At 31.4% G+C, this 17,379-nt stretch overlaps 1 protein-coding gene across 2 annotated transcripts in view; it reads left to right on the forward strand.

Moving 5' to 3' along the window:
- The first annotated feature begins 309 nt into the window (after window positions 1-309).
- LOC124368177 (MLX-interacting protein) overlaps window positions 310-17,379 on the forward strand; it is a 134,988-nt gene continuing 117,918 nt past the window's right edge. For both annotated transcript variants that reach the window (XM_046825452.1, XM_046825454.1), the window contains exon 1: window positions 310-833. In XM_046825452.1, the coding sequence (XP_046681408.1) occupies window positions 472-833 (362 nt within the window). In that variant the 5' untranslated portion in view covers window positions 310-471. The remainder of the gene's footprint in view (window positions 834-17,379) is intronic.

Below are 17,379 nucleotides of genomic sequence, written 5' to 3' on the forward strand. Positions count from 1 at the left end.
ATTGGCCTAAATGTATAAGTTAAGAAAGAAATATCAACTATTTTTGTGTTTTTCATTATTCGACTCATCTTAAAGCTCGAGTTTTTAATAAAAGTTCATATTAAACATTAGAATGAATACTGAATTAAATTACTTTTTAATTATTCAAAGCATTTCCCAAAGTTATACATATTTTAAAACCAATATATGCTCTTTTTTATTCTATGTAATCCAAAGTGCTACATTACTTACAGTGACTAGTGAGCCTCTTATCACTTTTTTTCAAAACACGTAGCAAACTTTGTTTACGTCATGTAATTGTAAATATGGCTACATACCAGCTGATAAAATTTGTGACCAATGACCATGTACTTAGTTTAGTGCTACTGAAAGAACAATAATAAGCAAGCCTTTATTTTGAAAATGTGTTAATTATTTGTTCATATTTTTGTGTATGTTTGATGTGTAAAGTTAACTTTATTAAGTGATTAAATGCAGTGCAGTGATTTTGGGTTGAAACAAAGGCATATTATGACAATCATGGCTCAAAATATGGGCTTGATTGAGGCAAGTGATAGGTTATTGTCAAAGATACCCCCTGAGAAGGAAATAATTCACTCAGGACATTTTATGGTGTCAAACATTGAAGAAGAAGAGGAAGATGTGTACGAAAGTAATTCAGAATTTGCAAAGCAAAAAAATTCATCTGGTGGTGTTATTTTAAATCCATCAAGTGAAAATAGTTTATCAGGTTCAACCATAAACTGGGTTCAAAGAACCAAAACAAATGTTCAACATATTTCAATTGAAACATCACTAACTAAACTTTTCCAGTGCATGTCTCTTGCATACAGGTAAGTGAGTTTAACACCTAGAAAGCTATTCATATCAAGTGTGTATAACTAATTTTATAATAACTTGAAGGTCAATGTTTACTATGATTGCACAGGTTGTTTTACAATTCTGGGGTAGGGTACGATAAGCGGACCCGGTTTTTTATATCGAAATTGGCAAAGGATATTATTTAAGGTATTTATTTACAATAGCGTGACCATGAAAAATGTACTTTTTTTCATGGGTTGGGCATTTATAGCCAAGTATTATTATCACAGGTGCATATAAACTGGGGGGAAAGTATATTATTGTATTATATTGATGCCTTTCGGGCATTATTGCGTTAAGGATGGAAAATAACCGACAAAATTTTGTCGAACAACACTTGGAGGGTTAAGGATCAGGGGCATCACGTGATCTGGGATTCGACTTTTGCAAGCTCGAGTTAATTTTTTTTCTAAAAGAGCAAGCAGTGCGCAGCACTGCGCAGCGGGCAGGCATCGTTGACAGGATTAACGTACTAGTCAGCATCATTTCAGTAAAATTGCCAGAGGTACTGTCAAAAACAGAGTTTTCAGAGGATTTCAAAAAATCGTAACTCCTTTGATTTTCGTTGCCGACAAATTTTTTCTTCACTATTGTTTTCAGGAAAAATTGTAGTTTTCAGGGGAAAAAAATGAACATACCTTTCCATGGTCACGTTATTGTAAATTGATACCTTATTTAATCATAACCATCGATATAATCAATCTGATTAATTATTTTGAATAATTAACTTAAATAATCTATATCAACAGCTGTAAACACTTTCAAATAATACACGTAAGGTAATATTTCAATTTTACATAATTAACATTAGCCTAATTGATTATTAAAAATAGCAGTCAATTTTAGAAAACTACACCACATTGCTTTGAAATAAGATATGTTTTTCGTGGCTTCAACATGTTGTACCTATTCGTACCGAAAAACCCATTATGTGAAATTTGTGGGAAAGAAACAACTGTAACTGTGAGAGTAGCAAATATGGTCGTCTTCAGTTTTCCTAATTTTGGTTATAACAATTTGTTTGACCACTGTAAATATTAAATTAGTATTCATATAGGACTCTAGATACTTTTATATCGATTGATAGTCTAGGATTTGAGATGCGAATATTAGGTATCGATGGTTACATTCTTCAATATAAAAAACCGGGTCCGCTTATCGTACCCTACCCCAATTCTGTAATAATCTTCAAACCTGTAAGGTCTCTAAATGAAATTTTGCTCCAACCTCAATCTTTATTTTTGTATCCTTTTCAAAATTACACCAAACTCTGGATTAAAAACCTATTATTAATTTTTGTTCATGGGATTATGCAGTTCTTCAGTTTTTCATGGCAGCTTAACTTTATTAACGGGTAGGCTACCCCTAAAATAATCAATTTTTAGTAATCACGATTTATGATATCATTAATAGGCTACTAATCAACAACCTTCAAACTCATAAGGGCTGGTGGGTAGGGTACGATAAGCGGATCCGGGTCTGCTTATTGTACCCTACCCCAATTCGATATATTATCCAACTTCGACGTATGTAAAAATCGTACACAATAAGAGTTATAATAAATTACCGTAACAAGAAGAATCTCGTACATTAACAATTTTTAATACACAAATTTTACAATAACATTACAAAACAACAAAACCAAGTATGGCCTAGACATAAATATCAGTGAAACTTTACAATATTTATAACTAGCTCAGCTCGATATTAATAAGTAACTGTTTTTGTGTGAAATGGAGGAAGGAATTCTTCCCATGTGTTATCAGGAGCCAAACCCACATGTTTATTTATTTATTTAATGTACTGTCATGAAGGTACTTAAACAAATCTCGTCACTTGTGAGAAATATCTTGCATATTTTCTTTGTATTTATCGCCATTTTCAAAGTCTCAGAATATTACCTAGTAACTTCTTGTTGTTTATTGTTTACATTAAAATTACTATAACTAATAAGTTGTAATCATATGATTAGTTAAATAAATTGTAATATCGAATTATCCTTCAGATGAACACAACCGAACCATTCGAGACTAGCAATCGAATAACGAGTGTAGGCCGCTTATTTAAGTCTTGGAAATTAACTCAAACAAAGTTAAATCGTGTATGGTATTTGAGTAATGGCCGCTAGAGATGGAAATACTGTTGTTTGTTAAGGTACTTTGATATTATCTGGAGACTACTAATTTTTAACAGTTTTGGTTACAGAGTAACTACAAAAATACATTATTAGAAAGAACAGACTTTATTTGACTTACTGAAAAATTGCATGTCATTATGATAGTGTCGGCGAGATGGCAGCACTCTATCTACTACTTGTTACAGGCCTTGATCCTCAGAAGGATTCATAATCAAGGGCTATACATACGAACATAGGGCATTTCCGATTAGTACTTACATGACTTCAGATCGCCTAGGCTAACACAATCTTTTGTTGGAGATAGTTAAACGATTCGAGAAATGATCTGAGGTCAGGAAAGTTCTTGGCACCACCCTGCACTTCTGGCAAAAAAAACATTCCTCAAGATGGTACCGAAATTCAAGCTCAGATTACGCGAGTGCTTGTAAAAATTATTTTTAACTTTGTTACTACTAGCACCATATTTATGTAACCCTATCTAAACCTGTTTAGATTTGCATAGTAACAAATAAAGTCTGTTCTTTTTAATAATGTAGTTTATGTAGGCCATTGGTAACAAAAACTGTTAAAAAAATAGTGACCTCCGGATCAGATACCTCTGTCAATAACCTATTAAAAATAACGTGATGACGTATTACGTTCCAGTAATCTGTTACCTTGGTTAGTATAAAGAAATTTACTGTACTATAATGTAACATTAGACTGATAAAGTTATAAACGGATTAATTCAAAATTTCACTATACAAATTAATTATTGGGCACTACTCAATCCTTATGTACTATTTGTTTTTAGGCTATACATATTTTTATATTATAAATATAAAAAGTTAAAGATAATCTTTACAAGTGCTCATTTGATCTAAACTTTTAAAATTTGATTAAAATTTGTCGGTACTGCTGCCTCGAAGGATGTTTTTCTTTTTTTGCCAGAAGTGCGGGATGGCGTCCACTGAAGCCCGTGCTAATGACCAGTACTTTCCTGATCTCATATCATGTCCTAGATTGTGCAAATTGGTGTGATGTCGGAGAATTGGACAATCTGGGTTGTGATTTGAGGTCGAGAAAGTACCGAACGGAAATGCCTCTGACCATCAGTGCGGGTTTAGGTGCCACCCTACACTTCTAGCAAGAAAAAGAAAAATACTCTCGAGATAGTACCCAAATTCAAGCTCAGACCACATGTGCACTTGTAAAGGTTATCTGTAACTTTGTTACTACTAGTAACATATTTACGAAACATAATCTAAATCTACTTATATAGCATAATAACATTCCATAGTATATTTCCATTCCTAGTCTCATTGTTTGCACAAAATGGCCTCGGCTCTTACTGGTTACTCTTAAATTTCATTTTTAAATCCTTTTTAAATTAATTGTGGTAGCCACCTTTAAATGAAGACCTTGTAACTTTTCATTCTAAGCGTGAACTCCAAGACAACAAAAATAAATGTACACTTATAAATAGACAGCTTATTAACATTTTAAAATGTAATGCCATTTCCCATCTATTTAATTCGTCTCTTATTGTTCTGATAAACTGGTTTGTAATACATTCAATGACCAAATCATTCTGAGTGTACCGGGACACCTCCAAATTTGTAAACCCCTGCCCCTCTTCTGGCCAATTGCCTTGATAGTTCATAGGATGGAAAAAACCACTCTAATATATTAATTCAATTACAATATATGTTTTATTTATAAATATAATTATAATATTTTTTTCAAAAAAATGTTCCAAGACCTTGGAATTTACTAATCTGACTGACATAACGATCTCAACAACACACTGTTTTTACGGGAATGTGATGATTATGAGAGCTTTGATAGCAGATGGTGCTAGTCAACATGTTTATTGATAAAAAATCGCAATGAAACAGTGCAGTTAAACTGCAGAAAAATCAAAGAAACCTGGTAAAACTCAGCTTGGTAAAAATTAGTTAAAACCTATTTAAATACTAAATTCTTGGATTTTGAGTTTCCTGAGGCAATTTTCCTAGAGAGTATGCCATGGTAATAAACCGGAACAATATAGGTTTTTCAGGATGTTTGGACACCTTACCAATACAGAATCCAAATTTATTGTCCTGGTCGAGTTGACTCTATTAATGATAATAATCACTTTTAATCAGTGTTAACGAATCATAGAGGATCGGAGTTCAACAGTAATTCTACTATAGAGTGATGGGAGGTGAACAATCTATAAATAGATTTACCGGTTTTGGTGATTCCTAATTAGGTGCTTCCAAGCTTGATTGTCACTAGGTTGTAATGCCGCTCATTTAGTATTTTTGGTTGGTTCGACCAAAATTCTCTGAAGTTTTATATAAATTCCAGATTGAAGTCTAGAAATTGACGAGAGCATGTTGATCCAACCGCAATCAGGTTATTAATTTTGTTTGTAAGTGTATTAGGATCAGAGGCAAGCCGGAGGTGGCACCACTTACATAATTAGCCATCTGGCATATTAATCCTGATCAATACCGAGATACGGTATTAGACCATTGATGCCTTCTGTTGTTGTCGCAATTTTTCTGAAGTAAAGTTGTGGCTAAACTTAATGGCAGGTATATGGTCAATTGATGGGAACTAACGTAAATGTACTGATCAGTTTCTTTCTGAGGTGACCAACTTTAGATCTCTATAACTGGAATTCTAACTATTACATGCCCTTCTTCCCCCACCACTTTGCTCTCTGCCTCCTGATGTTGCCACTGCAAGGACGTCTTCATCTGTTATCTAGAACCCATATATAAATGCGTCTTAGATATCAACTTTTCAGGACTGAGTTATCTTGTTGCGTAGTTTCAGTAATTCACAGTCTAACTACTGCACTAAACAGTGAGACTAATCATTGAGAGATGAGAACTTAACCTACACCCTTCCTTCCACTACATTTCCTGTAGCCATATTCACTGTACGACAATTCACTGTACGACAATTCATAACGATAACAAAAGCACAAGCAGTAGTCTACTTTTTATTTACTTATGCAACATAATGAACTGCATGTTTGGAGACGGCTCGAAAATATCTTTATTCCAATGTTTATACATTTGTACAGGAGTAGTGTCAATAAAACTAATATTACATAATTAGATATTATTATTTTTTTTTATACTAGACAAGACATTGAAACAGGACTAAGCACACATCTTAATTTAACTTCATCAAAAACTCATCAGTGCTATAAAAAGGGTGACTTGTAAGATGTATTTTTAGTTTCTTTACAAAAATATTTACTATCTTCTTTTTTTATAATGTTTGGTAATTTTGATAAGAAAATATTGTCCAATATAGGTTGGTTTTTTTTTTTTCAAAATTTGGTTTGTTTGTTATACAAAGGAACAATTTCGAGTGTTATAATAATGATGATGATTTGTGTTGACTTCTGTAATTAATTATTCTTGGCTTACCTTGAAATGTAAAATAGTTTGATAAATATACAAGCCATAAATATCATGTTGCCAAGATCAACAAAAGCATCCCCCACAGAGTCATCCCACTTAAGTTCGAGCATAATACGAATTGGTTTTTTTTTTGCAATAAAAATTTTGTCTAGGTTTGTTTTAGTAGTAGCTCTATTGACAGTAACACCATAAGGCTATACAGGTATGTTACTTTATTTAGAGAGAAGTGTATTGTTTTCAATGTCTTAACGTTGTAAAAAATTACATTTATTTTTAAAACAAAATTCCAGAAGAGATTTTATTTAATATTTTTCCTAAAAGCAGTTCCTAGCTCAAATTTTTATTTATAGTTAGTTATACTGTACTATATTCCATAATAAATTAATTATGTACTTTAATTACTTTAGTTAACGTTCAATAATTTACTGTAATTTTGACCGATATTTAAAAACCTTATCAGAATATCAGTACATTTTTTCTCACCCAACAATCAATTTGGGTAATCTGGAAATCCTGATATACAAAGTTCTTCTGTACGTTACAATTAAATAAAAATAACATATAGTTAAAAAGTTGTTATATTTAAAAATATAACATTGTATAAAAGTACAGTATGAAAAAGCATATAGCACTTTGTGTGTAAACCTATTTTCCACTTTCTACAAATGGTACTTAACATTTTCATTTTGCCACCTATTTTGGTGCTAGATGCACTGTTATACAGCTATACTTTTATTTGCTTAGTAAGTTTGAAAAAATAATTGATAACAGCATCTCTTCTACTTTGCTCTTAATTCACTACATAAAACTAAAAAAATGTTTGAAAGTTTCGAGTAACTTGGGTCTATTATGTGGATCACCTTATTTTTCAGCAACATAAATATTCTATTCTTATATTCAGCATCTTTTTATATAGATTTCTGCATCATTTGATGGATCATCTGGATATCTGACAGTTCTGGGATATACCTTTTATTATGTGAGAGTGTGTAACAGAATAATATAACCTTATTAAGGATCCAATAGGGTCTTCTTAAAATCATGTCGTTGTTTGTCAGTCTGTCTGTACAATAACTCTTGATAAAAAGGTACTGTGGACTTGAAATTGGTACACATGTTCCTCTTGGCTCAAGGAACAGCTCTATTGATTTTGAGTTAAAAGGTTAAAGGTAAAATAAAATTTGAACATTTTTACATTGTTCTAATGTAACAAGGAAATTTCAAATTCATAAACACAAACTGACTACAATCACGACATTTTATCATGTGACATAGTAACATTTCTGTCACGTCCTCTGATATCACCAATTATTGTTATAAGGTGTACACAATACAATACAATACTGCAATTATAGAAGCCTCTACAATCTACATTGATCTAAACCTAAATAGCAAACATTTTGTAATGTTTCCGTTTTACATAAGTGTCATTATCTAGAATGATGGGCCAGTTGTACTATTTTGTAAGAAAAAGATGGAACACTTAGATTGTTTTAGTAAATATAGCAAACTTAACCACTTTGGGATCAATTGAGTGACACAACTATCATCAGCCAGAAGAGTCATCTTTCAGGGAATGCCTTCCTATATTGACCAAGCCGAATTCTAAGTTTAGCGCTATGTACACAGTTTTGCTCATCTACTCATATTTTGTATCGAAAAACCCAATCCCAAAATGTAAATAACTTTGATCACTCAAGGGTATATACCTTAATGAGAATATTACTGTGGGTATTACCCAAAATTCAAGGTCGGTGTTGTTAGGAACAAGAAAAATTAAATTATTTTTAACTGTGTCCATCACTATTACAAAAATTAAAAATATGCAAGTTAGGCGTAAACAATTATGGATCAAGTCGTGAATAATGTTGAAGTTTTACAATTTAGTTTTATTTTAGTGACAGTATTCTTTGTACCTTGTGCATATTATGGAATAAAATGGTTTGAGTATGACTATGGCTAAGACTTATCTAAGTTTTTTAGACTTATCTTTTGTTTTTACTTTTAATCTTGTCTTCATTGATTCTTAACGAGTGGAATCCTTCTGAAAGACCATGACGATAGACATTGGGGTAGGGAAAGAATGAGCTTATGGCTAGTAGTACAGACGAAGTCTTGTCTGTGCTGCAGGTAAGCAACTTAAAATAAGCTCTTGTTATTGATTTTTGTAGTAGTAATATAGCCCTCTAGCTGTGTCTTTTTTAATCTTTTAAATCTTTACAACATAGGTATTTTTAACATTTATATTGTCTGGGAATTGTCTAAAAGATCTTCTAAAGGTAACCAATGGCGGAGTAGGACCTGACTTTGATGGGGAGGGGGTTCTTGAATCTAATTGAAGAATACACCACACCGGGTGATATGGAATAATATGAACAAATATAAATTTAAAAAAATTTAGACAGGTTTAATTCAAAGAAAAAACATTACATGTTGTACTTCAAACAAATTAGATCGTTGATTTACAAATTTTAAAAATGTTTCTTGGAATGAGGGTGGGGTTTCTATCACCCTCATAGTTACACCACTGAAGCTAATAACTCAGCTAAAGAATAATTTAAAACTGTCAAATGAAAACTTTATATGATTTAAATCCAAGGAATAAAGTATGAGGCTAACCTATAAATTAGTTCCTTTAAATCCGTATTGCAGAACAACAAAAGTGTGTAAAAAGTGAGAAGTACAACTAAGCTCTTCCTACACTCCCTTTTGGTCTCACATAAAGTTTCAGATCATATTTTTTATTGATATCATATTTTTTATGAGGTCATATTTTTTATTGAGATCATATTTCATTACCAAACACTTTTGTTCAACATTCTTTAATCATGACCTCCTGATAGTATCAATTTAAAAAGTTAGTCATTCTGTAACTAAACAGTTAGATTTGTAGTATATTTGAGCAAAACTAGCTCAAAGATAATAGAACTTAGGATATTTGCTATATGATAAAACGTATAATTAATAATTAAAATAGATTATATAATTATAGTTTTATATATATAATAATAGCAAATGTACAGTATCGTATTATCTATCAAATTATACATTGTCAATTACAAACATTAAACCAAGAATAGCTCAAAGATGTTTTTATTTTAAGTAACATTTTGGGAAGGTGCTTTTATCTATTAAAAAGTATTGAAGAACTTAATGAAATATAGTATATCATGTATTATGTAATTATCTTTATTACGATAAAATTACGTATTAGAAACGTAATTAGAAATATATGTGACAAGTATATAATTTTGTGAAGACCGTCCGAAAGTGCCACTTAATTAACACGCTGGCTAACAAGCGGCGCAGTGACTATTTTTGTGAACTTTTTAACAGTCCACTGCTGTAGTTTGAGGCAGTGAACATGATATATGTCAACACTCTTCTAGCCGTAATTTGCAGAACTTTGTAAAGTAGCTACTAATTTGTTGTGCTATTACTTGGTCAGCATTCAGCTGTTACTTTTTACAGTCTAAATGTTAATTTCTTCATTAATTTTTTGCATCTATTTTAATCAGAGTCATTCCTTATTTCCACAACTGTTGTTTGAAAAAAATATTGAAAACAGTGTTGATTCATTATTTTGAAAGATATAAAGCAACAACTGATAAGGTATTAATACAAGTAATAAGAACAATAAATTAGTATTGACTTCACAGATGATGAATAATCATACCTGTATTAAGTGGCAAGTTGATTATTCTAGAGCACTACCTGATAATGTGAGTAAAACGAATACAATTTTTATACAGATTTTAGGAGAGGTAAAGATAATTAACCGTATTAACCCTTTTAGTGCCAGAAAATTTTCTTACTATGTATTCCCATACTGAAATGCCTTTTACTAGACACATCTTCTAGCTGGCAGTCCAGTTTTGGACATTTTTCAGTTTTACTAAACTTTTTGTCAGTATTATTATTCATGAATGAATACAGAATTTGCTTGCTTTTGTTTTAAACGAAATTAGTATTGGAAACAATGTTTAACATAGGAAATAGGATTCCCTTTTGGAATTTTTTTCGGTCTAACTTGATACAGAACATGGAAAATTTTCCTCGATATTTTCTCCAAATTATTAAAAAAAATGTGAACATTCAGTACCTGTTTAAATAACGTGTTGTGCCCATTTTTGTGCCCAATTTTAAAATTCACATGTAAACGACATAGTAAATAGTTCTCACAAAGAAATTTCTGTCCCATGCATTTGTAAATTTAAAATGCACTTGTATTCGTTATCAGTGTTATATAAAAGATAACTAAAACATAAATATTAATTTATTTTCAATATTAAGAGTTTTATGCTGAAACAAATTGTGTTTCATGAATATAATTATTTGGTCTGATTTTATAATTTAGAAATGCACTTGTATTATTGAAAAGCAGTTTGGTAAAGACTTTCATTATATTCTGTCGGATCCTGTGATACTGCATTGTGTTGATTTATTTATGTATAAAGTGTTTAATTATGGACATGACATGTTTTAAATTACTGGTGAAGTGACTTCAAATCTATCTGTATTATTACAAAAATTTCGTTATTTTTGTACAGCAATTTTGGGTGTCTAAAGTTATTATTTCTTATACATATTTGGTGTCAGTTGAAAACTATTTTGCTCTAGATTTGCCTTTTGTGAATTTGAAATAATTCTGACTATATGGGTCTACCCTATAGGTGACTAGTTTCAATGTTAATCTTATGAGAGTAGTTTTGTTTGGTTTTAATACCTCTGATTACTAAACGTACATTTGTTTCTTAGGCAAAACAAGTAACCGATGCCTGGTAACGGGATTACCGTTTGTAATTTTTCTTATGCTGGCAGTTTGTGCACAGTTTTTTAACATCTGAATAATCAAGCATTGGTAGTAAAATAGTTGACTGTTTTTAGCTACCATACATTACTGAAAAGAGCTCCAAGCTGTTACTGTTGTCTTGTACACATTTTACCACAGGATAATAGGTGTATTATAGTCATGTACTTATTAAAATGACATCACAAGGTTTACTATAAATTGAGAGTGATTGTTATTTAAATAAATCCCTATCTCATAAACTTACAACAAAATTAAATTATCCTTTGACAATTGTATGTTATCTTTCTTGATTTCTTTTCATCTAGAACCACTTTTGGATTTTTGAATATCCAACTTAAATGCAAGTGGGTTGGCGTTCAGATCTTTGGAAATGGAAAACGTAATAGCACCTTTGAAATAACATGAATTCTCTATTCTATTACTAGAGTAATTTACTACTAAGCATCCAGCAAGCCTTCTTAACATGTTGACAACGATGGCTTATTTCTGGACATTTATTTGTGTTGAATTTTTCATTAATAGTGGCCGTAACTGCTTTTTTAAGCATTTAAGGTCTTACTATAGCAAAAATGTATGTAGGCTTCGCAGTTTTGCTCAACAAAATTATTTCATTGTTTTTTTCAATGTTTCTCCATGAACCCAAAAGGTACCTAAAAAATTAACTTACCTAAAAGATTTATCTCTCTTAAAAGTTAAGGAATCATGTGTCTGAGGGTGTACACAAAGTGCAGGATCACATTTAACAAACCACCAAGACAGGCAAACAAAACAAAAATCTCAATAATGAGATGCATAGCAAGGTGTACTCCATCTACCACACAACGCTTTTTACGAAAAGTCCGTTGTGTATCCAATTGGGTACACAACAGCATTAATTTGTGAACGTGTTAAAGTCGTTTCGCCCATCTGTCTGTCAACTCTTGAAAGACTTGAAACTTGGTACATAGGTTGCTCGTAGTCCAAGGAAGAACTGATTTTAGGATGAAATAGTAGTCAGCCTTTGTGATAACTCTTTTAGAAAGACCGTAGAGATACTGTAGTAAAATGTAATGGATGGCAGTCCATCCGTCTGAGCAATAACTTTTGTTACATTCACGGGGATCCTTTGATACTCTGTTGTATCGGTTTATTATTATTTACTTAACGCAAAATTTTATATTGACAAAAGGAAAGACTTCCTTAGATTTAGGTAATCTTTAACGTTAAAGAACAAAACTGTTCTCAAATTGAGAACATTCCTAGATAATGTGATTATACATGCAAAATGTAATGGCATTTGGTTCTCTACATTATAAACTCTTAAATTAATTTGGCTTGGACAAGTCTCTCTCAAGGTTATTTAGGAATTAATTCTCATCATCACTATTTCAAACCTTTTCTTCAGAAATACTTGTATCCCAAGTGTCATCAAATTTTAAAATTTTGATCCTTAGCTGCCGATATTTGGAAAAGTTTCATGCTGAAAGGATAAAATAAAAGTGTATGGAGTTCCGAAGTTCAGAATCAGATACGTTGGCTAATTACTTAGTTTTAAAGCGTGTCTTAATCACCTATTGTTGTAGAAGAGGTTTTATTGAGTATGAGAGTCAAGATACTGCTGTACTGGCAAAAATATTGATTTACATCCCACAATACAATACTAAACTTTTAAACATTTTTATTCCTTGCATAGTATGTCTCATTTTAAAATATTTAAATGTTTAATACTGTTCTTATAGACTAAAACTAGATATTATTTCAATACATGTAGCTCTCAATGGAGGTTTAATGTGATAATTAAAACAATGGGAAAAACACTCTGGCTGGTTAACTAAGAAGATCAAACATTTGTTTTAATTTAAGGAACAAACATGTATTTGAACAATTAAATAGGAATAATGGATTATTCAAATGATTTGCGGTAATTACTGCGTATAGGCTAAAATAATAGGTTGATGAAAATGTATATAAGCTAAAAATAAGCATTCTCCCCTTATAATATTTTAATTTATAATTTTTATAAAATTAATATAAACATTTTTTTGTGATGTATGTTGATTGAGAATACTTGGAATACAGTCCAAAATGGGAGTGGAACTTTAAACAAATTTTTGTGAGCACTAAAATTGCAAGTCAAGAAATACCAAATCCAATACTGCCTCCAAAAAGTTGTTTATCTCTTAAATCTAAAGTCATCTGATGTTAGATTTTAAAATATCCTCTTCCAAACCCTAGCTGTGGAGTTAGGTTCAAATGCAAGTTTCTTGTGGTGGTCTCACAATTCCATACAATTTTCTTTTAATCCCGTGGAATTTTTGAATGAGCAAGATACAAAATCAGGTTTACTTTCAGTGTTCTTTCATCTGAAGGGTGGCAGGATAGGGAATAAAATATGAATCAACATTTTCCTATACCTTATTTTATAAAAGAAACAAAATTAGAAGATATTTCATCCGTGAGAAACATTAGAAAAACTTATCCATACTTTTAGTGCTGAAAAAAAGATGCAACATGCTAAATGAATGTTATAAAATCTTTCAAGAACAGAAAACATTGGGAGACTTCTATAACACAGAAATTTTCATTCGAGTTCTCTGACTGTGTTGCATAATTTATATTCTGCTTTATATGTATCAGAAAATACCTCTGTTGGCCTTGAGAAAAACTTTCCTGTACTTGGATATTCAGACCAGATTTAAATTCTTCTCATTCATATTTGAATTCAAATCCTTCCAATCATTCTTTATCCTGGGTATTATAGTTTAGTAACTGAATGATACAGGAGTAGGAAAGGGAATAGAGGAAAAAGCCCTGGATAAGAATACTGTGTAAGGTGACTCACAACTGAAATGACTTCTCACAAGTGGAATTTCCCCTCTACATTCTTTTATTCAACTGCTATATTTTAATATGTTATTCTCTGGTAGTAAAGCAATTTTGTATTTTTTGTTACACCCAGAATAGTATCGATTATTCAAATATAACTGAATTAAAATGAACAGATAAATTTTTTCTGTTACCCAATCAGAAGACAAATTAGTAAAAGAAATAGTCTATTCTTAACAGCTTGTTGGTAGACCCAAACTTTATTTAAAATAAATGACTAGAGTTTCTTTTCTGATTGATAAATTTTGGAGAGCTGTTCATTTGTCCTACCTAAAATGTAGCCGACACCGCTGGTCTCATTTTTCAACTGAGTTCTCAAATAAGCAGCTTCCAATATTATTTTTGCCAACTTTAGTATTATCCAAATTTTAGTATTAATACTCAGTGTTACATTATAGTAAAACATGGTGAGAGCTAACTAGTACCTGGGAAATAGCATTCTTCGTCTCTTCGAAGTGGTTTCGGAGCACGGGAGTCAAACCCATTGATCGTCAGTTTTTACAAGATTTAGAAGCGTATGCTAAGGAGACACAGTTTCTACCACTTGGAAGATATAAAGTTTCTACAAAAAAAGGGGGCTATAATCTGTGGAGCTCTTCAGTTCCTAAGCAGTAGTATTGCATCAATTCAACAATATTAGAATGTCGAACTAGGTAGGAATGGCTGTAACTGACAAATGTAAACTTTTTTGGAGGGAAGAATAATCCAAATTGCGGTGATTATTGAGAAATGAAGATAACAGGTTTGCTTTGGAATTCTTTTTAAATAAACTAACCCTTTACTTGTCTGAGCTTTAGCGAAGCCTATCACTCTCGTTGGGTTGGACAAATTTAATTTCTGTCTGTCTGCACGATATCTTGAGAGCGAACTGACCTATATACTTGAAATTGTACATGAAGTGTTATTTCCATATTAGGAACATTCGAGTTCGATGGTGGTGCATGTCACTACTTAAGATTTGGTTGAGCATTAGCGAATATTTTTACATCGACTTATAGGTAACCATGATTGCAGAATAATTAAATTTTTAATCAAACTCAATACACCCATAAGAGATTTAAATATGTGTCATATTAAACATGTAGCCCAACTAGCCCAACACATTGCACATAATTTTATAATGACTTAGTGTGTAAACTTTTAGTATTTAAATGCTGAATGAAATCTAATTTAATGAACAAAATTCTGAAGGTATCATGTGATAAGATGTTGGGGAAGATGTCATATGTAGACTTTTTATATTTAGCATGAAACTTCATTTCTGCATGAATAAGTTCATGATGTGTAAGTTTTGTGTCAACTTTTTCTTTGTATGATCGTCGTCTTTTTGCCTATCTGTCCGCAGGACATCTCGAGAACGATAATCACTATACATTTGAAATTTTGCATGCAACCTCTGCAAAACCTGTTTCGACACGTGGTGTGGTGTACTTCTAACGTGTAATAGAATCAACAACCATATTTGATCCCAGGAATATTCTACTCCATTAACTATAATTTAGCTATTGAATTGTCGGCAACACCAGCTAAAAATACTGGGAAACACGCAAATTAGAATGTCTGTTAGAGCCTCTCTATCAAGCTTGTTGAACATCCTTTGCCTATAAAGACTGTGTTTAACTTAAATGTGTAAGAATTATTGAAATAGTAAGTAAACCCGTTTTATTAACATGTAGGAAATACTAGTTAAAAAGTTTAGCATATTTCCTGACAATTCGGTTTTATAAACTAAGATTAAATCTTTTAATTGATAAAACACAAAAAGATAATAACCACCAGCTGTTCATTGCTCCCGGAGAAGTGTTAACATAGCATAAGATTATCAGAACCTGTAATGAGTCGGTATAAATAGAGTGGCAAGCTGAGCCAAAGTTAACAGTGATTCACAGTTGCCATTGCTTATGTCAATGTTTTTTTTTTTCGGTTTCATTTAATTAATTCTATTTTAAAGCATCGTTGTGAATAAGTGGTTTTCAACCTTATTTTAGAGTGTCTTGTAGTTTAAAATTTTAAGAAATTAATACAAATTAATAAAATTTTTCATAAAACAAGTTTTATCTGTTTTAATGAGATCTCTTTATTATAATTTCCTGGGGTTTAAAATATTTTCTTCCTTCAGCCTAAAAATGTTAAATGTGTAAAGACAAAGTACATTTTAACCATTAAATGTCCCTCTTAAAAGGCTAAGCTCAGAGAAGTTCAGTTATCCCAGTTACATTTTTGGTTCACAAATTGTTCCACCAATGTGCAATGAGAAGATATATGTTTTAAAATAATGTTATTCAAAGTTTTGAACTTTGATGGAATGAATTATATTCTTTTTGTGCTACAGGAAAACGATTGTCCATGAAAATAAATATCTTAATTTAATGTAACATGTATTATTTGTAAGAGAGATATATCTAAAAACTTTAAAAATCTTGTTTTCCAATAATTTTGTAGCTGTGAGCACCACCAGCCATTCGCACACTTTGTGGATGTGGTATGTGTGTGGGTTGTCAATAGTAGTTGTTCCTCTGTCACATTGGATGAACTTTAAAAATTGTCCATGTTGAGTTGATGTTGTGCGTCCTTCCTATCACTTGTTTTCATCTTTTCACCTATTGGCCACTTTAATTATGTGTACTGATGGTATAAAAAGAGATTCTAGTTTTCCAAATGAAGTCCTATTTATTAATTGTACAACTGTTTTAGAATTTGGTGATAGCGAGTTCTGAGAAACTGTAAAATCATGTAGTGGACATAGTATTTTAGTTGGTAATAGTATATTAAATAACATTTTAATTAATTGTTGGAGTTGATCACATTTGGCTAAATTGCCTGTGCATAACGAAATGATAGCATTGTAGTGTAAGAATTGAGCATTGTGCTAATTGAACTGGTTATGTCATAATTGCAGTGTAGTTTTCTTTTTCTATAATGATCTGTTACTAATAATTAGACTTGATCCTCTTCTGTAACTTTTATGATTACACAATCTAACCTGGTTTGTTATCAATCATGTGAATGTTTATAAACAGTTTGTTCGTGTTTAGTTGTTTTTTCTCAAGAAGTAATTATTTAAGTCAAATTGATTTTGTTCCTGCGTATTGTAATAGTCCATTTCTAAAGTTTGATTTGACTATTTAGATTACAAAATAAGGTATTGTTTTTTTGTTTTTGTATGCTGCAATAAAGCTTATTCCGTTCTGTTTAACCCATTGGCCTGGATGTTGTTTGAAGCCTGGCAAAATAATGACCAAAATAAACAGCATTCTATTGAAATCATTGTAGTTTTAGTCAGGAATGTTGTAATT

Source organism: Homalodisca vitripennis, chromosome 8, assembly GCF_021130785.1.
Source record: "Homalodisca vitripennis isolate AUS2020 chromosome 8, UT_GWSS_2.1, whole genome shotgun sequence".
Lineage (NCBI taxonomy): Eukaryota > Metazoa > Arthropoda > Insecta > Hemiptera > Cicadellidae > Homalodisca > Homalodisca vitripennis.